Source organism: Annulohypoxylon maeteangense (genome assembly GCF_022496945.1).
Source record: "Annulohypoxylon maeteangense strain CBS 123835 unplaced genomic scaffold GGS22scaffold_21, whole genome shotgun sequence".
Taxonomy (NCBI): domain Eukaryota; kingdom Fungi; phylum Ascomycota; class Sordariomycetes; order Xylariales; family Hypoxylaceae; genus Annulohypoxylon; species Annulohypoxylon maeteangense.
Window position 1 is genome coordinate 375,205 of NW_025953268.1, and position 26,035 is coordinate 401,239.

The window sequence follows — 26,035 nt, forward strand, 5'->3', positions numbered from 1 at the left end:
TCGGTACGTATCTCTCAGTATCTACTCCACCTCAAACTCTGCCGGCTGCTACCGCCTTATAGTTGAGCTGAAAAGGGATAGCTCTTTTAACTTTCAGCTCCACCAACCCTGCGTCATTGAGGGTCAAAGTGAAGGTGCAGCGCAAATATGTAGGTCTATCAAAGATCTCGAACGAGTCCAGTTCTTTTAACTTTAAAGTTCCACAGTTCATTCCGAATTGGATATCCCTTTTGCTTCCAATGAAGATTATTTAGCATCAATTGAATGCTATAATTCCTGACTAACCACTATATCTTTCATATATGTGCCGACTTAAGACTAAGCAATATTAGCGTCGATATTTCTTCAAAACCTAAATGCCACTATTCTAAGATCTAAAATCAGAACAAAAGACATGTCAATGTCGAGTCTAAGTTCAGCCACGATCCGAGGGTATTCCCCCATATCGAAACGCCCCTTGTCGTCGTGTATGCTACGACAGACTTATACAGCCGTTACCCCACGGCTGACGAGACAATTCGTCGCCACCCCGAAACGATGCTTCCATCGATCGTCGCATAAATACCAACAGAATGAACGTTTTAGCTCAAGATTACGGACTGCGTTAAGAGATACAAAGGTTACGTGGTACCATATACCCGTCGGATTGGGAATTGGGTTTCTCGGTCTCGTGCAGTTCTACAAGACTCAAGCCCGTGAGAAGGAAAGAATCGAGAGAGAGGCTGCCGGTGAGGATGGCACCCGCCCCAAGAAACGGGCCCGGATACGGCCAGATGGTCCGTGGTATGTGCTGGACGCATAATGGATCACCAGGCTCGTCATTGCGATGATAGCTAACCCACACCTAGGCAAGTACAAGTAATGTCAACATTACCCTTAAAGGCTATGTCAAGACTATGGGGAAAATTCAACGAGCTCACCATTCCATACTACCTCCGAGTCCCGGGCTTCAAGCTCTACGCATTTATCTTCGGCGCGAATCTAAACGAGGTCTCTGAACCAGATCTTCACGTATACCCAAACCTCGCTTCTTTCTTCTATCGAACCCTTAAACCCGGCGCTCGACCCCTAGACACAAATCCAGACGCCTTACTATCACCATCCGATGGACGCGTGCTCCAATTTGGAAAGATCGAAGGTAACGACATCGAACAAGTAAAAGGCATGACATATACCATAGACGCATTACTGGGCAAGCACACGCCCCCACCCAGCCTATCCGGGGAGAAACCAGAAACGACCGACCAAGCAACAACACCCAAACCCAAGCACGGCGACGAAGAACTCGTCTCATCGGACGAGGAATTCGCCCGCGTGAACGGGATCTCGTACACGCTACCGAACCTTCTCTCCGGTCCCGACGACGGCCACGAGACCAAGCGTCTCGACGACCAAACCACCACGCCCTCCAGCCCCGGCGCCGTCTCCGAAGTCCGCGCGGACCTCGCCCTCGGCGAGAAGCCGTGGTACGCACTGCTCTCCCCGGACAACCGCACCGCGCTCTACTACGCCGTCGTGTACCTCGCGCCGGGCGACTACCACCGCTTCCACTCGCCCGCGAACTGGGTTGTCGAGCGGCGTCGCCATTTCGCGGGGGAGCTATACTCTGTATCGCCGTACCTGCAGCGCACGCTACCCGGACTTTTCACCCTAAACGAGCGCGTAGTCCTTCTGGGGCGATGGCGTTGGGGTTTCTTTAGTTTCGTGCCAGTCGGTGCGACGAACGTTGGCTCTATCACCGTCAACTTCGACCGCGAACTGCGCACTAACTCTCTTCTCACCGACACCGCGGCTGATCGCGCTGCAGAAGAGGCCGCCGCTCGTGGTGAGCCGTATAGCGGCTTTTCCGAGGCGACGTACGGTGCCGCGAGTCGTGTGTTAGGGGGCCATGCGCTGAGGCGCGGGGACGAGATGGGCGGTTTTAAGCTTGGGAGCACCATTGTGCTCGTGTTCGAGGCACCTGTCGCTGACCACCCGGGCGCGAAGGGCGGGTTTGCCTGGGCCGTGGAGAAGGGGCAGAAGGTTAAGATGGGGCAGGCGTTGGGTTATGTTAGGGAATAGTATATGTAAGTGGGAAAGGGGGATGTGTATATACCGCCGCTCAACCTGGCTGCTATAGGATGTAAAAAAAGTTTCCCAGCAAATACGTTAATAATGGGAATTCTTGCTTTCTTGCTTTTTGTGTTGAAGGAAAACTTGTTTGTAACCGTCTTCTTAATTGTCATATCGTTGGGTATGGTTCTACAATATTAAGACCAGATGGATTAAGGAGATCAGGGTAGTCCGCAAAGAGACTATTCGTAAGGGCTGCTACTAGAGATAGGTTAGTCCAGATATCCAAAGCAATCCAACCGTCCACCCCTGTAAAAGAACCCAAGTGTTGCTCCAAAAAATAGTAGAAATTGATGCTAATTACAAATACAGAGGAATACTGCAAGCAGATATTACCTCTTGTCCGAAAATCCCGGCTCTTTGATAGCATCTCGCACTCCCTGCAACATCTCATAATCGTCAACAACAGCTCTCCTTATTAGTAATACACCACCTTCAGCGAATCGTTCTCTGGTAACAACTACCCATCCCCAGCGATCAACTCCGGGTTTGGGCAACTCGACAACTCGGTAACAATACTAACATCTCGTTCGGTCTCGGCGACATCTCACTCACAACAAGGTACATATATACTCATCACCATCGTCTCGTTCGTTAACTAGGAATACTCAAGGTTCATAGAAGAAGAGAAGAGAGAGAGAGAGAGAAAGGGCGTGCGAAAAAAAGACACCCCGCAAGAAACAGGTCTATGAAGATCGCATTATCGTTTGCAAAGTAAAAAACCGCGTTGTCATCTCATTGCCCTGTTCCTTCCTCTAGACGCCACGAAGAGTCAAAGCTTTTTTTGTTTCAACTCGTCAGTCCTGACAACAGGTTGACAAAATCCGTACATGTTGGGAGTTATCATGCCTCCTGAACCTTCACTTCATCTCCTTGCACTGGCTTCGCCGACATGCGTCTCAAAGGATGGTCCACCTTTCTTTATCTCCGCATATATTCTCTTGCAACGATAATCACTTTTTGTTGAGGTTTCATATTCGTAAGAGTAGGCGTGATTCCATATAGAACACGTAAGCCAAACCCTCTGCCTATTCCTATTCGCCGTAGACGGTCGGCGAATTGAAAAATATAAGAGAGCGGCCAAGTATGTACTGGAAAAGAAAAAATCTGGCACCCGAGATGTACTCCACATCCCAGGGATTGACCAAGCCAGCTTGTCACCTACGGGTCGAGTATAACCGCAAAACTCGCTTTCCTAAGTCCGCCTTCATCGATTTCGACCGGAACACGGACGACCACAATAGAAGTCGTAGTCGATACCGAATGCCACAGAAATTAGGTTGAAGGAGTTGCAGTTTAGTGGTTGCTGAAAACAATGGGCAGTGAAAATGTATGGTTGTGTAAATCGAAATGGAATTTTGGAGGTTTGTGTAAACCAGGTCGCCATCACCTACAAGGTCTATCGCCAGAAGAACCCTAGTATCATTGGAACACGATTCGTCGAAAGGTTCCCGAGAAGAGAAGAAAACAAAATCATCGGCTTCTTGCAGATCCCGTCGAACCCTGTCGTTCGTGGGCATTCGGACGACGGCTACCTCGATCGGCATCCTGTAGCTTCAGCGAATCTAGCCTTTTCTGGTTATCCTCCGTAACCGTATCAGACTCATCAACTCGTGGCAGTATGTTCACTTTTGTGGCTGGGTGACCATTCCCAGACGCGCCGTTAGACTTCCTCTTGTTGGCCTGGTCCGCAATAGCCGCCCATTTCTTCTCGCGAAGAGCTTCCCTCGCAGCAGCATTATTTTGCTGCTCCGTATACTCGTGCGAGCAGTCATCAAAAAGCTGCGGGTTAATCTCCATAAATAGCTTCATCGCGTTGTACACCATTCCGTGGATTGTCCTAATTTATTGTTAGATTCGAGAAATGATCCACTTTCTTTAATTTGCTTACCTATTCCAGTGTCCTTTGGAGTTCTCATACAGCGGCGCAAACATGATAGGTAGGATGATCTCGACATTGTCGCTCACGAGATTACAGAAATACTCGTTGTTCCAAAAGTACAAAGCCCGCTCGGCGACCTGGAAATGCGGGCTCGCAACAGATTTTGCGAGTTGGTGGAACAGGGGCTCCTGAACCTTGGCGAATTCGGCGGGGTCCATTACCTCGAAAATGTCTTCTACCTCGTTGAGGTACATAACTTCCTTCGTGCTATTAACCTTAGGCCAATAACGAAGAAGGCCAAGTACAACATCTTCAGTTAGGGATGCATCTTTTTCCAAGAATTGGACAATGCAGTACGCCAGCTGAGGATGGTACATGCTAAGACTCTTAACTTTGTGGAGAGGCAGTAACACTCTGGTAAGAAATAGCTTGTGCTCTTCCTTGAGGGGTAGAGCAAATCCATTAATAATAGATCCTAAAATCTCCAGAAGTTCGGCCACGCCATTGAATCTCTCAGTCTCATAAGTGAACTGGAAGAAGACGTTGTTGATCGAACGTCTTATGAAAGAACGAAGGTTCAGGAACTTCCCATAAATTCGATGCAGAGTCGTCTTGAGGAAGTCTCTCTCACGCGGATCCTCCGAGTCGAATAGTTCCAAGAGTTGAAGCACAAAGCTATGGTCGATGTAAGCCTTTGCGATGTTCGTGTTGAAGTCTTGGCTCTCGATGAACCTTAAAAAGAACTCATAGACGACCTGAATATGAGGCCAGGCGACTTCAAGGACAGGCTCGTCTTCCTCGGGATCGAATGCCTCGCCTTGGGGGTTCATTGGTGGGGGGATCGGTCGGAACAAGTTCTTGGAGAACATTTCAACAACTCGGGGGTACATAGGTTCTGTGATGACCTGGCGGTTGTTGGCTACGTAATCAAGTAGCTCATGCAGAGCTAGACGCTTGACTTCTTTGGACTTTATGTCGGCACTAGCATCATTAAAGTCAAAGATGACATTACACTGGTCAATCTTCTGCATAAAAAGTTCCTGTCGACGGTTGGGTGATACTTCGTGGAATCCCGGAAGCTTCTCAAGCTCTCGATGCGTCGATATATCGAATCGCGACGAGTTCTGTCTTCGAGGCGTTCGGAGGCCCTCGGGGACGTCCTTCGGTGTCTGGTGGAGACGATCGAACATTAACGACTTCTGGCCGGCCTTAGGTGGTGCGAGGTCGTGCGGCATTGTTTCAGCTGCACCGGGAGGTGGAATGTGCTATAGGAAGCGAAATTAGCAGATGTCTCGACAGTATCGGAAAAGAGAGCGACATACTGGAGCACTAGGGCTAATGACCACAGTAGGCGGAAGAGTGCCATGTCGAGAAGGGGTAGCTGCGCCATTTGGCGCCTGCTGAGATCCCAAATTGCCGAATCTATCGGGGGCAGCACCCTGACCAGGCGCCTGACCGGCCTGGCCTTGTAAAGTAGGGTTACTATGATCACCGCCGTGTGTTCCAGCATTGTTGGGGGGAAGAGGTTTATTTCTAATGTCGTTCAAGGTCGATGTAGACGAAGAGGGAGTCAATACAGGCGACTGGTTCTCTCGTGAACCGCTAGAAGAGGGCGAAGCTGTTCCATCCTTAGCATCCTTATTTTTCTTGGAGGATTTACTATCGCCCTTCCCTCGCGAGAGCTATCGAACATTTGTTAGTTGGTATTTTAAAGGTTTATCTGCTAGGTACGTAGAGAGAGCCGACTAGAACTAAAGGGCAAACATACGGCTCGGCTGAAGCGCTTCATCTTTGTAGGTCACAACCCCTACTGATAGTGGGGTGGGGACGCCCGACTCTCTCTACTCTCTCCAGGGAATTTGTACAGGAAATTGAAGTAATGTTAATGCGGATAGACGCGTCGGTAGAGTGGATTCCGAAAAATCTAAAATATGTAATTTAACTCGGTATCGGGTTTGGGAAGCGTTGCGTGATCGAGAAGAAGAATTATAAAGTGAATTTCACCGTCTGTTTGAGGCGAGGGAAGAATCAAATTGATAGAAGGGTCCCAAGATTTAGGCGTAAGGAGGCGGACGGCGGCGCGGGTACGGCTGTCGCATAAGGTGGGCAGGTAACTAAACTAGTGACCGTCAAAGGTAGAACATTAATAGTAATAACTTCATGTAAGATGGCTCAAATTGAGCCTCTCAGCTTGAAGGGTACGAGTGAATTGTCGATGTTCAATGTCGGACACCTCAGGTATGAAGTTTGAGTTGTCGTTGTGGAAGGTGGAGAAAGCGGCCTGCTAAGTACTGTAGGCCGGTTGGTTTTAGGGAGTTTAGGGACTCTGGTGATCTTCCAGGGCTAAGGGGACGGCATATGTACTATGATATGTACGATATGTACATATGTAGGTACGTAGCTTCGTAGTGTGTAGCTTCGTACCTACCCTTCACTGGGCAAAGTTGGTCTATGGACACTGGGCAGTGGGCAGTGGGCAGTGGGCAGTGTATCAATCGTACCGTCTACTCTACATAGCAGGAAGCGGCGGTACGGAGCGGGTATCCCAGCAACAGCGGTATTCAACTACATAATCAATAATAGGCAGTCCTGATATAAGGAGGAATTTGACTTAAGTAAACAATGTTTTTCAAGTCATTTCGGAGAATTGTTCAATTAAGGAATACATGGCACCTATCTAAGTATCGTGAAGTTTCTTAACCATTAATAACGTACCTTCGTACCTAAGTCTTCCGCTATTTTTGCGATAGGCGCGAGTGTTATGCATTCATCGTGTGTTTTTGTGCAAAGGTTCGGTTGCTGCCAGCTGGCGGGATATATTCAGGTATGGTTTAGCGCAAGTTTGTTGCATAATATATTTGTGCTAGTGGACCTTTGTGGACCTATTGATGCAGAGCTACATCGAATCATATGTTAGTCGGCGGGGCAGCGTGTCCTCATGGGAGTCTCGTGAGCTAAAGTAGATGTTCCCTGCAGCTACGACATGCTTTTTAGCACAAATAGCACTTTAAATCCATATCAGATGCATATATGCAGATTAAGATACGTATTTCAATAGGTAATCCTTGCCTTGGTTTAGGTACCTTACATGTCGGTCTATTAAAAGAAAAGAAGGGAAGGAAGAAATGAAGGAGATAATATCTTGAATAGATAAATACAGTGTAGATGCAAGTTATGCTCATCGAATTCCATATGTGTCTTAACGAATGGCAGGTGAAAAAAGAATACGGAGCGTATACACGTACGCACATCCATCTAGGAATGTGCCGGTTAGTGAAGGAAATTGCGACACTTAGAATCAATGTGTACGTAAATTTTGTTACAGTATGCTGTCTCAAGCTCTTACTGTCCTCTTCTCACTACAATTACTTAGGGATGTCAGGATGTGTCATTTAATTGAGTTTTGCTCATAGGCTGAGTTTTTAACTCTAAAATTTCTCGCACTATGTAATATACTGTATATGCGCTTCATCGACATCAACGTTTCGGATACCTCACGAATTACTTATCGAGGATTATGTCCACGGTATGGAGAAGCAAATGCAGCACACATCCATAGTATTTGATAAGCACATGCCTTTGTGATTGAAATATCAATCAATCAAAAATACATACGTCACACATTGAGAACCTTGAAATTGGCGTGGGCAAGTTTTACCCTCATTCTACATGCCTGCCTTATTCAAATATAAAATATATTAGGTTTATAACTTTTCTAACCATGTCGCGATAGTGATCTACACAAATGCCCTACGAATATCGTGGAATCTTATGAAGTTGTAGCATACAACCATTGCCCTTGCTACATATCACGGGACAGGCCCCTAAAGTTGTCCGCAAGAAATGGTCTAAGGGCGTATTAGCCGTCAACTAACGCAATGGAGTTCGATTATCAATACGTTGCAGAAAGCCAAGATGATGTCGAAGATCCAGAGGGTGCTCCTATACTAGACGTGCCTCAGAGGAAAATAGTTGCCATCGAACATCCTTGCGTTCTCATAAATCTCGACAAAGGGCTCGAGACATTTGGAGTGGATCCAGACTTTCAAAAGGTGTATACCCCCTATTCCAATTACCAAATTATCACCAGGGCCCTCCACTAACCTGTCATGATAGCTTCTTGTTAACACGCCGGAACCTACTTCGGTCCCATTATGGTTTCGGCCTGACAACCCTACGTCAAAACCCGTCGTATCACATCATGCGGCTACTAACAACATCCTACTCAAGATAACTGTTCCCAAGCGGACAGGCAGAAAAAGAAAGCGAGGAAGTAATGATCCATTCACCGGTGAAGTTGACGTCACAGATGGGACAGCCGCATCTGTAGCGGGTGAAGTGAGTTCCGCGGGCCGACGTGATAGACCCAAATCTATCCTTCGAAAGATGCAGGATAATCTAGACTACTACGAGATAGATGCCATCGGGAAGGTCGAGGATACTCACAGATATCGAGGCCTATCCGACTTCCAGTTCGCCAACGTTAATTCTTCATTCTTAACGAAGGCAGCAGAGAACCTACTTCCAATGAAAGGTAAACCAAAAAAAAACATTGCGACTGCTTTTTCAATTATCGCTCTAATTGCTAACCGTTACTCAAGTTTCAAAGCTACGAGAAATCAAATTTGCTCCCGGCGTGATAACGGACCCTGGACAGGAGATTGTACCCCCACCACACTTCACAGACCGAATCATTGGATTTAATTACAACTACGAACAGAATCCTAACACCAAGGTGGAAGGAGACGAAGTGGGAAATCAGAAGTTGATTAACATCCAAGGCAGGAAGAAGCACTCATACGGCTACTTCATCAATCATAACACATATCCCGTACCGCAGAAACCCCGGCGAGAGCCGAACATGGTTATACCAGGATCGTTGATGAGGCAACTGCATACGTTGATGGAAGAACGGCCTATATGGACTCGCCGTGCTATTCTCAACCGTGTGACAGGCAACTATACCGATTCGGCCATGAGAATAGCACTTCAGCTAGTTGGATATCAGTTTAGGGGCGGGCCGTGGCGAGATGCCTTTGTTAAATATGGCGTGGACCCTCGTCCCGATCCCAAGAACCGAGTATACCAAACACTCGCCTTCAAATTGGAAAGGAATATAGTCGGCACAAAAAAGGTGCCGTGGGAGGTTGTTAGGAAGGGCCAAATTAGAAAGCACCATAGGGAGAATCGGAAAAGTCACATCTGGGACGGGGAGGACTACTCGACAGATGGAAAATTCTGGCAGGTTTGCGATATCACGGATCCATTTATTCGCAATATGCTTGAGCAAGCACCTTTGAGGGCAGAGTGCGACATCGAATCTGGATGGTATTTTAAAAGTGCTTGGGCTAAGATAAAGATGATCATGAAGGTGAAAATGATTGCCATTAAGAGGGGTCGGATGGGTTCGGATGACGATCAGCCGCAGAAGCCGGGCTTCTTATACAATTCCTTTCTTGCCGAAAGATTGCGGCAGTGGCCCGATAAGATCGAGAAGCCACTCGGCTTGACTCTCGAGCCGTTTTTACGCCCTATCGCAGACGTGGACACAAGACTTCCCCGCAAACGTCGCTTCCCTCAGCTGAAGCAAAAGTCCGGGTCGACTACGGCAGATACGCCATCAAGTACTGGTGGTGATAATTTGGACGATGAGGATGTAGATGGAAATGGCGTTGACGACGAAGAGGCGATACAAGAAAATCCTTGGGAAGTTGATGACCTTGTAGATGATCTTGAAGATGATGATGGGGATATCGACGGGGATGTAGAAGAGTATGACGGCTACTCTTACGGCGATTATGACGATGAAGAAGGGGGTGAGGACTATTTGAAAGGATACGGATACGAGACTGAGCAGGACGAGGATGATGCGGATGATGATGTTGCTATGGACGATGCTAACCCAATGGGAGACGCCTTTGACGATTAGGTAACCGTTTAAGCAATAGACTGCCTAGGATATCTGATCAATGCAACCAATCAGAATCATTAACACTAAACACTCTAATTCTCCCATCAGAAATTAAACAATGAATCTCTTCCAAAGATTCAACATATTATTCAGCGTATCCACGAACCTCGGCAAGTTTTGCGGGGAGACCGAGCTATGTTACAGCTATGCTACGCTAGAATAGCTCCGAGGTCCTAAGGCATTGGATCATTATCGATAGGACGGACTCCAAGACATCGAGCCATCTCATCTATTGTCCGTCAGCCATTATAAACTTCTCCTATTAATGATAAACAATTGAATCGATTCTATTTCGTTTGACTTGAATTGCGTTTTTTGGTGCTAAGTAAAGCTTTTATAAATCCTCTTGCCTGTAACTCCAACATTCATTATTTGACCCGAACCGATTTCCCCCGGACGTATCAACCATGGCCGACGAAACAGCCCTCCACGACTTTCCCTCGCTCTTCTCCCTCAAGGGAAAAGTCGCCGTCGTAACCGGCGGCTCGCGAGGTCTTGGTTTAAATGCAGCATCTGCGTGAGTTTTACCATTACAGACCCATCGAATACGCACCCACGACATTCCTCTCAAAGAACGAAGCCCATTCCCACCATCACACCCCCAAGCATCCCAGTCCAACAACACCCCAAAAGCTAACCAACCCCCCATCACAGCTTCCTCCAAGCCGGCTGCACCAAAGTCTTCATCACCTCCCGCAAAGCCAGCGTCTGCGACCAAGCCGTCGCGCAACTAAACAAGCTCCCGAACCTGCAACCGGGCGCCCTCGCCATCTCCGTCCCAGCCGACAGCAGCACCCTCGCCGGGATCGAGTCCCTCGTCTCACAAGTATCAAAGCACACACCGCACGTGGACATTCTCTTCGCGAACGCAGGCGCGACATGGGGCGAGCGCTTCGACACGCACCCCGACGCGGCCTTCCAGAAAGTCATGGACCTAAACGTGAAGTCCATCTTCCTCTCCGTGCAGAAATTCGCGCCTTTACTACAGAAGCGGGCGACGCTCGAGGACCCGAGCCGCGTGATCATCACGGCGAGCACGGCGGGGCTAGGCGTCGGGACGTTAGGCAAACAAGCTACGTTCGGGTACAGCGCGAGCAAGGCTGCTGCGATCCATCTAGGCCGCAACTTGGCGGTTGATTTGGGGCCGAGACATATTCTTGTGAACTCGATCTGCCCTGGCTTCTTCCCGACGAAGATGGCAAACGGGTTGATTGAGATGTCCGGCGGCGCGGACCTGCATGCCTCGTTGAGCCCGGCGAAGCGGTTGGGACGGCCGGAGGATATTGCGGGTGTGGTTGTTTATCTCTCGAGCCGGGCGGGAGCGCATGTCAATGGTGCGACTATAGAGATTGACGGCGGTTCTCTGTGGAATACTGGTTCCTTGTTGCTAGCTGGGTTGGACGCTAAGCTATGATCTGTATAAAATGGAAATAGGTATAGGGAGTTAGGTTAGGTAGGAAATATGTAGGATCGATATTATGCCAATATGCTTTCATATTATCATATATTTGTTCAATGCTAAATAGTAGACATGACCTCGTTATTTCTTCCACGCAATATGCAGATGGTATCATGATACATGTGAGCTCATACTCCAGATGCAATGCCTCAAATTCAGCCAGTAAATTTCGAGATGTATCTTATATCTCAGCTTTGGCCGACCTCAGATACAACGTCCGGCTTCCGTGCGACCCAATGGCTGGCATTATAAAACGTCTGCAGCATGCTCTCGGCGTCCTGCACATAAGGGGCGTGCAACCCCGCTTCTCGCTTTTCTACGATGAAACCAATTCGTTCTACCAATGCGACGACTTCGTCATCAGTAAGCTCGAAACTCCCAGGGTCTGCTATTCCCAAGGAATTATTTTCATCATAGTCGCCATCTCCGTCGTAGCCATGGTGGCTGGGAACGTGGTTTTCCCAGTGCCAGAGTAGAGGTCCAACGTTAATGAGAACTCCTCCAGGTTTCAAACAGTTCCGGATAACTTCAAGGTAACGAATCAGATTCGGCGCTGTATCCAGGAAAAATACGGCAGTTACAGCATCATATGTATCCTTATGACTTTCGTCTCCGTATAGACAGAGAAAGTCAGCGGCACACATCTGCATCGATCCAGTTCCTTGAGCATTTGCAAGTGTGGTTTGAGGGTGAATGTCTGGAACCTTATATGACCTGAACTGCTTTTCACGGGTCCGGTGGTTAGAAAAGGAATGTATCCATGGGAATATAGTGTGTTGGCCAGCCCTTTCCGTGGAATTGAGAATATACGACGACGCAAGCAGTTGATGATAAGAGATCTCATTGCCCTCAATATGGTAACCTCTCAAACAGAGGTCAAAGACCAAACGTCCCAGTCCAGCACCGGGCACCAGGATTTTCATCGGCTGTCGGTCTGGGTATTTAGCCTTCTCAGCGTCAAGCGCCCGGTATATTGGGCCGTAGCAGGCATCCCGCTCAACAACACCTTCTTCAGACCAGTCCCGGTAAAACTGTCGGATAGTGCTCCTAGCCTTATCCAGATCATTATACTTGGCAATGCCAGACCAATCCTCAGGCATGGTAACTTCGCCTTCAGCATTTTCTATCGCACCGAAAGATCGCAAGCCAACCTTAACAATAATGCGGGCCAATTCTGCATTGCTCTCAATGGCATCGTCTACTCGATTCAGCACATCCAGGTATGAGAACGGAGGTTGGCTCAGCATCTGCCAGTGAGCTTGGGGGAGAGCATAGAAGGCCTGTCTGCGCAGATGGGTACAATTCAAGTGGGCCGTCTTCGCATATTGGCTGTATTGGATTCGTCAGCAAATGTGACGAGCTGGAGGAGTCTGCAAGTGAGCGACTTATAGGAAAGGGATTTGATGCCTACTGGAAGCAAAATCGCGCCCCCTCTCTCAGAGGCAAGGTGTGCTTGACATAACGACACAGCAACCTAATGATATACTAACCTAAATGAATCGAGTGCTTGGAATATGACTCTGATTTCCTCCGGATCCTCGATGTTTTCTTCTACGCCATTCCACTGGGAATCTTCACCATAAGTCCGGATCGCCGACTCCATCACGACGGTGGATTGGGTCCGAATAAGATAAGGAAGAAGAGAGAAAACAAATCGGAAAACAAATTATAAGATAGGTACTAGGAGTCTTAGATAATCGTCAACCTGAGACCCGGTTGGAAAAGCTATGATAATGGTGGGGTGAATATCTCCGGACTGAGGGGCACGCGATTTTAGGAGAGTCGAAGGAAACTAAAGCAATTCTACTAGCTCCAGCACATCTTGGTAAAAGTCTAAAGTGTCGATTATGTCGATCTCATGGTATTCAACTCAATATATGTAATATGAGAAAAATAAAGATTGAATGAATTGGATGGTTTCTTCAATGTCTGCCACCTGGTGGGATATAGAATCATGTGAAGGTCAACGGTTGTAAAAGTTGAGAATTGCTTAAGATTGTCCGAAGCGCCGCAACCTATGAGGTACGTACCCCTATAGGTACCTGACATGTACAGCGTAACTGCCATCTTGTATCCAGTGCTTCCTGGTAATTGCCCCCTAGACGGCGGGCTTTCCCACGGATGTGGGGTATCACTGCTGCGCAACAATTTACAACACAGGCAACTTCGAAGCAGAATACATTAGTGTATCTGGTAATATATTAAATCTTTTACTTTAGACTTTCCGCAAACATTGACATAATTTAATTTTCCTGGAGAATCGACAATATTCGGACAAATTTGGACGAACTAGGTACTACCTACTGTTCGGTTCAGACAACAGGCATACCACAAGTGCTAGATACAGCCTCGCCAACCCCCTTGTCACTAGAAGTAGCTACACAATGGAAGTGGTTATCGATGAACCAATACAGCTCTCATTTCCTTTACCACGGTCATTAGATACCATGATTCATCTGCGCTTGACCATTAAATCCAAGGTTATTCTGTTGTTTGTCACCACAGTAGCTGCGGATGAACAAGATAATGCGGCTCCAATGGGATCTTTCGTCTATGCCCTACCTGACGTGTGTTTCCTCATGATCCGATCTAAACGAACAACTAACTGATATACTAATTCATAGAAATATAATCCAACTCAACCACTTTCAACAACAATATATTCTGTGGAACCAACAATAGAGTTCACAACTCGGTTAGCCAAAATATTGGCTAAGAAGACGCAGATGCCTGTCTATGTCGGCAACTCTGTCAGCTTTGCTAATACTGGACTGGGTGGAACGGTGGAAGAGGAGATGGAGGCCTTGAAAAGAATTGTCGAGGTCTCATTTGAAAAGCTTCAGGGTGTCATCGGGTCGCCTGACGCTTTACCAAACGGAACTAGTACCCCATAATACCGTCAGCATCATTCTCGAGAATACCACATCATGCCTTCTTGAGAAAGTACGAACGCCACTATCATACTAAGAACTAGGACTCGCACAATCGGAAGCACACACGCTTTATGGCTCACATGAAATCAGCAAGCATCAATGTTTGGGGAAATGGATTGTCATTACCCGCAAAGCATTATCGCATCGATTTCGAGCCATCATATAGTTGACTATTTGCACTCCATGAGTACCTAGGTTTTACGGATATCTTCCATGATATCCGGAGATATCACACTCTCGCCACTTAAACATATGGGTGGGCGAACTCTATAGCACCAAAAGAAGTGTTTTGCTATTAACATTAAGATGATTAAACAGTTTACATGTTCTTCTACTTTATCATGTCAACCCTTCTTTACAATGCCTAAATGCGATTCAATAATACACCTTGTCATATATATCCTAGTTAAAATGTATACCTACACCTTAGCCCATTCCGTTTGGCGGCTGAGGAACGTCAAGCGCAAACTTCAACTAACCGAAGCAATCCGGCCCTAAGCGTTTGTTTCGTTGTTATGTCTTGGTTGACCCGTTATGAAAAACAGTCTCGAGGTTTAATCTCTGGACTCGAGTGCGTAGGTTGCATACTAGGCTACGTTTATGGTTTTAACCGCTCATCCTCTCTAAATATAGGTGCAACACGACCGCCTCAAGTCTATGACATCTAGGGTTCAGACAAGGTGCTGCCTAGAGCTGGCCGGTCAAATAGCCTCCTGCACAGATCCGCGAGTTACACGGCATCCGCCATCAATGTGGCTTGAAGAATTGTAACAAACTTATAGCACTCGGCCATTTGGTCATCGCCCGTATCTGGCTCGGCTGGTGGAACATGCATACTTGGCAGCAAAGACAAATCTTGAGGTAGATACTGGGAAGCTCTACTGTGGAACTATTTCTTCCCACTGACGAAACCCCCTATAGAAATGATGAGGTCGATTGCGGGGTGGTGTCTCACAAAAGGATCGTCTAGTTTTGTCGTGGTGTTCCCTACGTCCCTAGTAGGTATCGTTACTGGCCACTTTCCTACCTACCTTACCTTCTGGAAGAAATATATTATTTATCCTGTAGGTTCATAAGGTTCAATATAGGGTCTCCGTCATCTTCGTCTTCGTCGTCATTGTCTTCGTTGTCTTCGTCGTTGTTGTTGTTGTTGACACAAAACAACCCCCTTTACTGACCGTACCCTTTATTCTGCATTCACACTGTTCTTAGGGGTTGTCTCTACAAGCTGTTTAACTCAGTACCACGCGGGTATTGGTGCTCGTTCCACAGAGAGTAATTGTGCGTGGCATCTCAATAAGCTGCTATAGCTTTCATATGCATGCATATTTCGTATTCTGGTCCGACTTGGCGCCTTGCAGGTTACGACAAATAATACCAACAGTACACAAAGGTCTGGGCTACCTGTATCAGCCCCGGTTATAGCCTTAGGGTCTTATTTCATATGTTGCTAGTAGAAGCCTCTAATTTCTTATTTTTATATTCTTCCTCTTATTTTTTTTCTTAAAAAAGGAACAGGTTCGAGTCCCTGTTTTTTTATTAAGCCTGTCAAAAGTTGGCTGACTTTGGATTTCCCTGTTTGAGTGTCCGGTCTCCGTTTTATATACATGCCTACAGTAGTTGTTAGTACCTAAGTAGTGTCAACAAATTCAATAGTTACTCCCCCTTTTTAGGGAGTTGTTTCGATTCTTATTATAGAGAGAATAATATTAATTCAAGCTAAATCTCTCTTCAGGAGATTCCTACTGATCTACCTTGATCTATTTTAAGGCAGCATAGAACGTAAGAAGAGAACATAGTTACATACATGGACATGCTACCTTGGCACGCATTATACAAATACTTAGATAGGTACCTACCTATACGTGCACGTGAAGATACACATCACTGAGGAACGATATCGCATCTTTTCAGTTTCTACAACGGCTACAAGATTTATTTGTGCGCTAAAATACTCTAATATGTTAATTTTCACAAGAAGGCTCTTGCCAATGAGGGTTTAACATATTAACCAACATGCCCAATAAGCATATCGATATGGTCGATTATGCGCTAAGCATATAGCGTATTTGCCTTATGGATACATAACCCCCAAATGTCAGAGGTCCATTTAATACGTCCACCTGAGCACATGTACCTACTACCCGCGCCTCGCACTTCTTAAAAGAGCTAGGAAAACGTAAAAAAAGCCAGCCATCAGACACACCCCGCCATTAAACTTTTTTCTAAAGAGGAATTTTAAACCCTTCAATCAGGGACTTGGCTCTGTAACCGGAAAGGGTCACGGTCTCTCTTCGCAAACCACCACTAGAAAAAAAAGATCAAATTGGTCGCAACGAGTCGTTTGCTGCCTTTCTATGTCAATACGATAATAATCGGGCTAAGAAAACCATTCAAGTCAAAGATCGAAAAAAAGTTACAAGGGATATCGACCTTATCAGACATAAATGCATACCTCTATGTAGTAGAAGGAAGACGATTAAGACTACATCGTTACCTTACGTTTAACCCTTACCTCTTTACCTCATACCTCCTATGTACCTCCTGCCTGTACCTAGTAACTACTAGTTTTAGTTTTAGTTTTTACCGATTTTCCCCTACAGACCACATACCACCACACTTAAACCACATTATTTTCAACACCAACTAGTCCATCTTTTTTACTGAGGACCCCACCATCCCCAGAACCGATGTTACTACTGACAATCGACACTTGACCTCATCCCCCAACTCACTTACTTACAAACTTTCCCCCCTCTCTTCACCCTTAACACTCCAAGTAATTTTCAGGCGCTTCATATTTAAACCCAAGATTTGCAATAAGCGCACATCTTCAATACTGAACTGCCCCGCCGCCCACCATGGCGTGGCAACCTTCGCCCGAGTCCTTGAGTACGCTCGCTGCTTGTCTCAAGGACTCTCTCAGCGGCTTCGACAAAGCTGCGCAGAAACAAGCTGAGATTGTAAGACATCCCCCAAACTACCGTCCTATGATATAAAAATAGGCGACAGCTAGAGCTCGCCTTGCCTATAGTTCGTTATATTTTCTAGTGACTCGACTAACATAAGCATTTCTCCGTTTAGATGCTAACGCAAGCGAAATCATCCCCTGATATCAACAACTACCTTGTGTATCTATTCTCCAGCCCAGATCCGCCGAATGGCCTACAGTGCTCGCCTGAAGACTATTTCCTTATACGATCATCGGCCGCAATCATGCTGAAGAACAACATCAAGCCGGGCTCCAAACGAATTCCCGATAGTAGTGTTGCCCTGATTAAGATGGGTATTCCACTCTGTTTGCAGGATAAGAATTCTCAGATTCGCAATTACGCTGGGGTGATCGCAACTGAAATGATTCGCCGAGGCGGAATTATGAGCTGGCCTGAGTTGCTACCAGAGCTCTTGAAGATGATTGGCAATGAGACTGGCCAATTCACAAATGAGGCGCAGGAGGGTGCTATGGCGGCTATGGCCAAGATCTGTGAAGACAACACCAAGATGTTGGAGCGCGAATTGAACGGTGAACGACCGCTGAACTTCATTCTACCAAAGTTGATACAAGCTACTAAGAGTTCGTTGCCCAAGGTCCGAGCTCATGCCTTGACCGCTATCAACGTATTCACGGCTCGCAAGTCTCAGGCTATGCTCAACTCCATCGATGACTTGCTCCAGCATCTATTTGCCTTGGCATCGGACGACAACAACGATGTGAGAAGACAGGTCTGTCGAGCATTTGCCCAACTTGTTGAATCTCGCCCAGACAAGATCCAACCTCATCTTCCCGATCTTGTCGATTACATCATCACTCAACAGCAAAGCGACGATGAGGATCTGGCCACTGACGCAGCCGAGTTTTGGCTCACGGTTGGAGAGCATGAGCATCTCTGGCATTCATTGAACCCATATATTAGCAAGATCATTCCTGTTCTCCTCGAGTGTATGGTTTATAGCGCCGAAGATATTGCCCTCCTGGGCGGCGCATCTGATGACGAGGACGAGGAGGATCTGGAAAAGGACATTAAACCTCAATTTGCAAAGAAGTCACAGACGCGACAGGCTAACGGAGAGGGCTCTGCGGATGCCGCTCAGAATGGAAATGCGTACGAGAAGTTGGCCAGCATGGACGATGATCTTGAGGAAGGTGAGATTGATGATTTTGAAGATGGTGACGATGCAAACCCGGACGAGCGATGGACTTTGCGAAAGTGTTCCGCCGCTGCACTAGACGTCTTCGCTCGCGACTTCAGAGACCCAGTATTTGAGTCCATTTTACCGTATCTCACCAAGAATTTGAGACACAACGATTGGCCATACCGTGAGGCTGCGGTACTTGCGCTAGGTGCTGTGGCAGAAGGTTGCCTCAACGTTGTCACGCCTCACCTACCTCAATTGGTGCCTTATCTGATTTCTCTCCTGAATGACACCGAGCCTGTGGTCCGTCAAATCACATGCTGGACATTAGGTCGATATTCCTCCTGGGCTGCGGATTTGTCCGATCCTGCCGACAAGCAGGCTTTCTTTGAGCCGATGATGGAAGGTATTTTGACGAAGATGCTGGACAGCAACAAGAAAGTCCAAGAGGCGGGCGCATCGGCTTTCGCGAACCTCGAAGAGAAGGCAGGGAAGAGACTAGAGCCTTACAGTCTCCCTATTATCCAGCAGTACGTCAAGTGCTTCAAGAAGTTCAAGGATCGCAACATGTATATTCTCTACGACTGTGTTCAGACCTTGGCCGAACACATTGGACCGGTTCTAGCAAGACCCGATCTTGTTAACGAACTGATGCCAGCTCTCATCGAGCGATGGGGAAAAGTCAACGACCAATCTCGAGAACTGTTCCCCTTGTTGGAGTGCCTATCGTACGTTGCGATGGCACTCAATGATGCATTTACACCCTATGCGCAGCCCATATTTGTACGCTGTGTCAACATTATCCATCAGAACCTGGAGGCTTCTCTGGCCCTCCAAAACAACCCATCCCTTGACACGCCTGACAAGGACTTCTTGGTTACCAGCTTGGATCTTCTTAGTGCCATCATCCAGGCCCTCGATCCGGCGAAGTCGGCCCAGCTTGTTCAGGACTCGCAACCCGCATTCTTCGAGCTTCTTACCTTCTGTATGAAAGATCCGACAGACGAAGTCCGACAGTCAGCATACGCGCTCCTCGGAGATTGCGCTAAATATGTGTTTGAACAGTTGCAGCAGTCGTTGCCGAACATATTCCCTATACTCCTAACACAACTGGATCTGGACGGCATACTCGACGAGGACATTGATAGTGGATTCGGAGCAGTCAACAATGCTTGCTGGTCCGCTGGAGAGATTGCCATTCGACACAAGTCTAACATGGCTCCTTATGTGCCTGAGCTATTCCAGAGCTTTTTCGCCATCGTTACTAACCCCGGTATCCCTAAGGGCGTGACCGAGAATGCAGCGATTGCCCTAGGTCGTCTCGGACTGGGCAATGGAGAACTCTTGGCTCCCGAATTAGCCAACTTCGCCGAGGATTTCCTCACATCTATGGACGAAGTTGACCCCTCCGACGAGAAGGCGACTGCGTTCCGAGGCTTTACTGCTATCGTCGAAAAGAATCCCATGGCCATGGAAAAATCACTCCTACACTTCTTTACTTCGATTGCCCGATATAGAGACCTGAAGTTGCGTAGTGAAACTAAGAATGGTCTGCATGATGACTTCCAGAAGGTAAGCAGTCGCATGAAAGTACCTATAACAGTAAAGTGGAAATAAAATCTAATGATGACTTAGGCGATTGGTATATACCGTCAAATCATACCCCAGTTCGATCAATTTTTAGGTCAACTTCAACCGCAAGACCAGCAGACTTTACGAACAAACTACGCCTTTTGAGATGGATACCTCTAAAACTAAGTCATTGGGTTCTTATAATACGCATGATGATGAGTTGTTCCGCATGCGTCCTAAGAAAGATGGTATCAACACCCAAGGCCCATATTGACTTATCGTCTCGTGGTTTACGAACTACGTTAGTTGAATTAGGTCGACTACGTAACAAGAATTCAGCAGCTGGGGGCTGTGGATCTAGTTCTGCATTGAGGTGTGCACTATGTGTTGGTGTTAGGAGTCAGCTCATCGCTTGACCTAGGTCTTTGCAGAAAAAACTCACAGGAAGGAAATAGGATTGCGCACTTCAAGGCGTAAAATGTTAAGGCATTTAATGGAATAGGGGGCCCGTCGGACGGCGAAGTCCCCTCGCGGAGGGTTGAATGGATGGCGCAACATGTCAACAGACTCGCCTGATAATTGGGACTGAACTGCTTGCCCGCACGCAATGCCAGGCAGCATTGCTACGTTCTAACCACCCACCCACCGAAGTAGATAGCACGTAGATAGCATAGCAAATTTCCCCCGATCCAACATTTTGAAGAGCATCTAGGCTTGAGCTATTTATGGCAGGCCAGCAAGGAGATACTATTGATACCTAGCTCGATTAGATATCAAGATATTTTTGAACGAAATGAAAAGATAATGGAAAGTTTCTTGATGCAATCTGTGATAATGATGTTGGTGTCGGCGATGGCCCCAATTATGTTCGGCGATGGATTCATACGGAAGTTGAGACGGTATTGTACAAAGCGTGCGATGAAACAGTAAATCATGTGAGTTCTACGACACTTACAACCGTAATCGCATATACATCTAGGTACTAGTATGTATTATTGTGTATGAGCCCTAACACACATTAAAATAGACGTATATGTGGGCTGTTGCGAATGAACGTGGCCATGCATTTAGACTACTCAGTCAGTGTAGGCATGCAGGGAGTTCAGCCAGTTTACATACATCATAATACATATGATATACATGCATTCTATATATCTACATACATAGCTAACTTGGCGAAGTGCAAACTGGCCTTACTAACCTACCTACCCGCATACCCTAAGTATATGTACCTGACTTGGCGGTGAAAAGTAGGTAGAGAAGAAGAAGAAGGGGAAAAAAATTGGCTGAGGGGGAGCTGCAGTTACGAAGGATGATCTTTGGCGGTGATGATTGATGGCGACTTTCGACCCCACAGGAAGGCGTCCCTTACATAGTACCTGCAGATGCTTATAGTGGAGGCCTGACGAGTAAGGATTAGGCATTAGAAAGGGCCAGTAAAAGTATCCGTTTAGAAGAGAAGTATTTACCTACCTAACTTAAGTAAAAGCCGACATAGGATGATGTTAGTGCGAAGAGAACTTTACGTAAGCTATTAGAGAAGTACTATTAGAGTTGGGTTTATCCAAATCGCTGTCGTTATAAATGTCACAGGTGCTGGAGCAAGAAATTCAGGAGTTGTCAGTTGGTTGTTTACATGAATGATGTTGATTGATTCTTGCATATTTTGCGTCATAGTTCGCTACCTTCATATTCAGGCATAATGTTGAGTAGAGTAGATTGTCTAAACACCACATCTACCCCTGATCACCAACCACGCCCCCTATGATCCCATCCCCCACGATACCCCTGTCCGCGATAATCACCCCTTCCGCCTCGGCCGTACTGCTGGAAGCCGTTTCCTTGCTGCTGTGGAGGTCCTCCGGGAGGCATGGGAGATGGATGCGATGACCACCCACCTATAGCCATGTTTTGAAGCCAGTTCGGTGGCATATTAGGTGGCATGCCAGTGACTGGGGGCGGGGGAGGCGGTGGCCATTGTCCTTGGTAATTCTGCGGTGGGGGCGGAGGTGGTGGTACCGCGTACGGATTTTGGTCCATAGGCAGTGGTGGGAAGGACTGAGGGAAAGGCGGCGCCTGGTGTTGATATGGTGGATTTGGGTTTAGGTGTGGTGGTTGATTTGGAAATCCGGACTGCTGCTTTCCGTTTGAGCCGGCGTAGTACGGAGGATCATAAGATCGCGGAGGCGGTGGACTCCGACCTTGAGATTGGGGGCGCGACTGGTTATACCTCCGATCCCTTGAAGGTGAACGTGACCTTGACCTGCTGTATGACCTCTGTCGGCGCCGCTCTCTGCTGTAACTTCGCCGGGGGCTCCGACTTCGAGTTCGACTCCTACTTCTGCTCTCGCTACGAGAGCTGGATACCCGCCGTCGCTTAAAAGCAGGTCGCGACGAGCCACGGGAGGAACTTCGTGAATCTGAACGTGATCGTGACAAACTACGCCCACGGTGCCCGTTTCCAGAGCTGCTGGCTTTCTTGCGACGCTGCTTCATCTTTTCGCAGAAGGCGCGCGACCAACCATAATATGTCTCTCCGTTGATAACATTTCCAGTAATCTCATCTAACACAACCCGTTGTCCTAATTGATCGATGTCTTCGGTGGATCGATCGATTTCGCGATGATCTTTATTGTAAATGCGGTCTACATCGGCAAGCAAATCCTGGACGGCCCGGATCAAGCTCTCCTCCGCGGGGCCTGCGGTAAGCTGTAAGGGCTTGATCATTTCCGGATTCATTGGCCTTGTTGAGTTGGGTTCAATGACGGGTAGCCAGTTTGCTGCAGGTAGGTCATACCATGATACAGACGCATCACCATGTATGGCTGGCATAATGAATGGAGCTTCTTTCGAAGATTTGGTACCCGAAGCCAGGGCATTATCAATCGGCGCGTCGCCTTTGGCTGCGGTCTCCGGCGCATCCTTGATGGTGGTTCGAAGTTTCTGAATGAAGGGTTCTGGGAAATGTCGTTTATCACTCCAGAGGTCTACGAGGTCCGTTACTTTCTTGGAGTGCTTGGGGCAGTTTGGAAAGGCGGCGGCGGTTCGAACGAGGTCTTGGATTGCTGGTTCTAACTTATCTGCGACGTCGGAGTTGCGATCCCGGATGTGGACATGGTATAGCACATCGTTCAGAATGTAGAGGATATGGAGACGTTTTCGTTTCGTAGATGGTTCACGTGCTTGCCTGCTGACGGCGATATCCAGGGTGTAGGACTTAGACAAAGCCATCAGGTATTTCCCTAAGGCGGCGATCCTGGTAGAAGACTGGACCAGGTTCTGTAATATCCATTGCTTGCATTTCTATGTGTCGACTGTTTAGCCGTCGCACAAGATACCAAATTTCAAAAGATTGTGTTGCTCAAACCTGAACATTGGGTGGAGAGCATCGCGAGATGGTCGCGTCGAGTAGCTGAAGAAACTCGTCGATCTCGTTGCGGGAACATGATGTCGGATCTGGGCGTAGAAGGACGGCGGAGAATGAGACTTTAGCTATCGCTAGCTGTGGCGACGTCATTGTTATAAAATGAGGATAATTACAAGGTATTTAGAGCGCATGCTCTCGCGCTGGATAGTTGGATGGTTCGATAATTGTGAATTTAATGTTCTTGGGGAGAACCGTGATGGAATTCAAGGCGCTGAATTAATTGGTTCAGTGTTGTATTTGGTACGCAAGTCCGGTCCCTGCAGCTTCCAAGGTTCCATCAGCTGTCAGGCAGCGGTTTCCGGGTGGCGGATTAAATGCTCCTACAGACCCATTATTATACATAAAGCTAAGTACACTACCGGGAGGGGGGGGTATTTGGACATGGTCACAACCAACGTTTCAGTATTTCGACCTGATCACCACCTTCTATAAGCCTTGCTAGGGATCAATAGTATTACAGCTATAATTTCTGAATTGATATTATTGTATATCGATACAATTCTTATATGATTGAAAGCGTTACAAGGTGGATACGATTGCTGCAATGGTTTAGAACTGAATTTATCTTCGGCCCTGGCAATAGTGTCAAAACCTGGCAACAGTGTCAGGACCTGACACCATGTCAGATCAACCCATCTAAGATACATATGTACGTATCCTTGATCTCCCTGAATAAGTTATATATCAAAGTTTGAGAAAGTCGGGATTAGTAATCATACTGTAAACTGTAAACTGTGACTATCGTAGTGTAATGGTAAATCTCGTAAATCAACAGTAGTTCAAGTAGTTCAAGTGACTGTAACTGTAAAAAAAAAAACCTGACTTTTCAAAGTAATAAAAATACACCTTGAAGCCCTAGGGCAATAAGTAATCAATTGACCGCGATAGCTTCTTCTTTTTTTCTTTTTTTTTAATAAGGTAGGTAAGTTTAGTAACGATTACAGACCTAGTGACAATCACTAACCTGACATCTGTTGAATCAAAAACCGTTGTAATAGAAGGTGAGGCTGTCTCCAAGGTAGCTATTTCCTTCAATATAACCCTTGCTAGGGGGTTACGATTGCCCTCGGGGGTGATACTATCCCACCAACAGCCAATCAGACTGGTGACGGTGAGTTAATGATTACTAGTTGACATTATGTACACCCCTGGTGACTCTCCCTGTGACCATGTCCAGATACCCCCCCCACCCGGTAGTGTAGCTATTCCTTTATAGGAAAAGATCATCGAAGACATAGGTACCTATGTACGCCGATGATATTTGTGAGGCCGTTTTAATGTCATCACCTATGATTTTTGTAATTTTGGCTAAGACTTCGACGTTGAAATTACTGGGCATCTATTTACGTATGATTATTCGATGGGTGCCCAAGGCTTTCATCTGCGCGGGGAACATACAATAATTTCTCAAATACAATACAGCTTATGCAATTACATCTGGCGCATACTGACATATAAAACCTCATAGCATTGCCATATTGATACCGACCTGACCGTATCGAGAGACCATCGCTTATAATAGGGCCAATTTGAAAGTAGAGGAGTGGAGGAGTAGAGTATGTAGTCTTCATTCGCTCGCCCTTTCAGTATCGTATTGTACACGGAATTCATTATGTTCTCATCATAAACGTATAGACATATTCTCGGCCACCAACAACGGCTAAGAAAACCGATCGCCTTTCGTACTTTTAAACGGCGTACTGCTCTCGTACTTGCTCTTCTCTATTACTTGTTGTCCCTCTGTAGCTGGAGCATGTCGGGTCGGAGCAGGATCGCTGCTCGCTTCTTGACTGGGTGAACCGGCTGTATCGGTTCGAGCTGGATGGCCATTGCCGTTCAGAGAACCGCCCATTGTTGATGCAGATAGGGGTTTGCTAGGGACATTTTCGGAATGTTCGAGAGAGTCCATCATCTGCTTCTTTCGGCGGGATTCTTCAAGGCGCGCGGTTCTGTCGGCGTTGATACTCTTTTTCGCAAAATAGTACGCTCCTCCGCCAGCTACACATTGCTCGTGTCAATGAACGTCCTTACCGACGTGGATATCAACGAATACATACCAAGGCAAAGGGAACCCCAGCCCATCCTAAACAATGGCATTAACAATCAACGGCAAAGTCCATCGGGGGTGACGTATCATTACGATCCACATACCAGAATGACTTGACCTAAGTGGGTAAGAGAAGTTAGCTTCTTGCGCTCCGTAGATTTATATGTAGGTCCCCTCGTCAGATACATACCGTATTCATTTTGAAATTGGGTATGATGCGCTCGTGTCTATCTCTCGTACTTGCAATGACGTTGAAAAGTGTGAATGAGAATATTTATTATTTTAGGTACGAAGATTGGAGCGGGATCCTCAAAGTTAAAAAATTACGTAGGACGGCGAATCCATATAAGTGGTACGACTTTATGATCAATCAAGTCAAAATAGGAAAGAATACAACCCTGCAAACACTCCCGTTGCCCTAGCGCACCTACCTAACCTACTATTTTCGCTCTATTTAGGCCTATTCGCCTCTGTATATTCTAGCTATGCATAGTACAT

The 26,035-nt window shown here is 46.9% G+C and overlaps 9 protein-coding genes across 9 annotated transcripts; 5 read left to right on the forward strand and 4 right to left on the reverse strand.

Annotated features, from left to right (window-relative positions):
* Positions 1–394: 394 nt before the first annotated feature.
* On the forward strand, positions 395–2,061 carry GGS22DRAFT_181920 (phosphatidylserine decarboxylase; the record flags this gene model as incomplete). The annotated part of the gene is made up of 2 exons (XM_047963909.1): positions 395–783; positions 849–2,061. The coding sequence occupies 2 exons, from the start codon at positions 395–397 to the stop codon at positions 2,059–2,061; spliced, it is 1,602 nt and encodes a 533-aa protein (XP_047814945.1).
* Positions 2,062–3,585: 1,524 nt separating this feature from the next.
* Positions 3,586–5,783, reverse strand: GGS22DRAFT_181921 (protein phosphatase 2A regulatory B subunit; the record flags this gene model as incomplete). Its single annotated transcript, XM_047963910.1, has 4 exons — positions 3,586–3,952; positions 4,004–5,259; positions 5,317–5,676; positions 5,763–5,783. The coding sequence occupies 4 exons, from the start codon at positions 5,781–5,783 to the stop codon at positions 3,586–3,588; spliced, it is 2,004 nt and encodes a 667-aa protein (XP_047814946.1).
* A 2,089-nt stretch (positions 5,784–7,872) lies between these two features.
* Positions 7,873–10,030, forward strand: GGS22DRAFT_197171 (uncharacterized protein; the record flags this gene model as incomplete). Its single annotated transcript, XM_047965943.1, has 3 exons — positions 7,873–8,046; positions 8,111–8,528; positions 8,596–10,030. 3 exons carry the CDS (start codon positions 7,873–7,875, stop codon positions 9,921–9,923), a joined length of 1,920 nt encoding a protein of 639 aa, XP_047814947.1. The 3' UTR covers positions 9,924–10,030.
* A 1-nt stretch (position 10,031) lies between these two features.
* On the forward strand, positions 10,032–11,496 carry GGS22DRAFT_75897 (NAD(P)-binding protein). The gene is made up of 2 exons (XM_047968033.1): positions 10,032–10,482; positions 10,620–11,496. Exons 1-2 carry the CDS (start codon positions 10,373–10,375, stop codon positions 11,377–11,379), a joined length of 870 nt encoding a protein of 289 aa, XP_047814948.1. The 5' UTR covers positions 10,032–10,372; the 3' UTR covers positions 11,380–11,496.
* GGS22DRAFT_173375 (N2227-domain-containing protein) lies at positions 11,446–13,381 on the reverse strand. Its single transcript, XM_047962909.1, has 2 exons — positions 12,915–13,381; positions 11,446–12,753 (listed from the first exon to the last, which is right to left on the reverse strand). Exons 1-2 carry the CDS (start codon positions 13,025–13,027, stop codon positions 11,613–11,615), a joined length of 1,254 nt encoding a protein of 417 aa, XP_047814949.1. The 5' UTR covers positions 13,028–13,381; the 3' UTR covers positions 11,446–11,612.
* Positions 13,382–13,584: 203 nt separating this feature from the next.
* Positions 13,585–14,595, forward strand: GGS22DRAFT_75914 (uncharacterized protein). The gene is made up of 2 exons (XM_047968034.1): positions 13,585–13,991; positions 14,049–14,595. The coding sequence occupies exons 1-2, from the start codon at positions 13,809–13,811 to the stop codon at positions 14,316–14,318; spliced, it is 453 nt and encodes a 150-aa protein (XP_047814950.1). The 5' UTR covers positions 13,585–13,808; the 3' UTR covers positions 14,319–14,595.
* Positions 14,596–16,972: 2,377 nt separating this feature from the next.
* GGS22DRAFT_173378 (ARM repeat-containing protein) lies at positions 16,973–20,863 on the forward strand. Its single transcript, XM_047962910.1, has 3 exons — positions 16,973–17,320; positions 17,442–20,063; positions 20,127–20,863. Exons 1-3 carry the CDS (start codon positions 17,219–17,221, stop codon positions 20,226–20,228), a joined length of 2,826 nt encoding a protein of 941 aa, XP_047814951.1. The 5' UTR covers positions 16,973–17,218; the 3' UTR covers positions 20,229–20,863.
* A 946-nt stretch (positions 20,864–21,809) lies between these two features.
* GGS22DRAFT_192606 (uncharacterized protein) lies at positions 21,810–23,580 on the reverse strand (the record flags this gene model as incomplete). The annotated part of the gene is made up of 2 exons (XM_047965285.1): positions 21,810–23,366; positions 23,431–23,580. 2 exons carry the CDS (start codon positions 23,578–23,580, stop codon positions 21,810–21,812), a joined length of 1,707 nt encoding a protein of 568 aa, XP_047814952.1.
* A 1,217-nt stretch (positions 23,581–24,797) lies between these two features.
* GGS22DRAFT_173382 (uncharacterized protein) lies at positions 24,798–25,905 on the reverse strand. Its single transcript, XM_047962911.1, has 4 exons — positions 25,728–25,905; positions 25,642–25,655; positions 25,548–25,573; positions 24,798–25,488 (listed from the first exon to the last, which is right to left on the reverse strand). Exons 1-4 carry the CDS (start codon positions 25,734–25,736, stop codon positions 25,151–25,153), a joined length of 387 nt encoding a protein of 128 aa, XP_047814953.1. The 5' UTR covers positions 25,737–25,905; the 3' UTR covers positions 24,798–25,150.
* Positions 25,906–26,035: the final 130 nt, after the last annotated feature.

Bases quoted from the DNA above. Each gene is read 5' to 3' on its own strand.
- GGS22DRAFT_75897 (XM_047968033.1), top strand. From the start codon at position 10,373: ATGGCCGACGAAACAGCCCTCCACGACTTTCCCTCGCTCTTCTCCCTC. The intron at 10,483-10,619 runs GTGAGTTTTACC...CCCCCATCACAG, and splicing joins GGTTTAAATGCAGCATCTGC to CTTCCTCCAAGCCGGCTGCA.
- GGS22DRAFT_173375 (XM_047962909.1), bottom strand. From the start codon at position 13,027: ATGGAGTCGGCGATCCGGACTTATGGTGAAGATTCCCAGTGGAATGGC. The intron at 12,754-12,914 runs GTTAGTATATCA...AATCCAATACAG, and splicing joins CAAGCACTCGATTCATTTAG to CCAATATGCGAAGACGGCCC.
- GGS22DRAFT_75914 (XM_047968034.1), top strand. From the start codon at position 13,809: ATGGAAGTGGTTATCGATGAACCAATACAGCTCTCATTTCCTTTACCA. The intron at 13,992-14,048 runs GTGTGTTTCCTC...ACTAATTCATAG, and splicing joins TCGTCTATGCCCTACCTGAC to AAATATAATCCAACTCAACC.
- GGS22DRAFT_173378 (XM_047962910.1), top strand. From the start codon at position 17,219: ATGGCGTGGCAACCTTCGCCCGAGTCCTTGAGTACGCTCGCTGCTTGT. The intron at 17,321-17,441 runs GTAAGACATCCC...TTCTCCGTTTAG, and splicing joins CGCAGAAACAAGCTGAGATT to ATGCTAACGCAAGCGAAATC. The intron at 20,064-20,126 runs GTAAGCAGTCGC...ATGATGACTTAG, and splicing joins TGCATGATGACTTCCAGAAG to GCGATTGGTATATACCGTCA.
- GGS22DRAFT_173382 (XM_047962911.1), bottom strand. The intron at 25,489-25,547 runs GTATGTATTCGT...AGCAATGTGTAG, and splicing joins CTGGGGTTCCCTTTGCCTTG to CTGGCGGAGGAGCGTACTAT.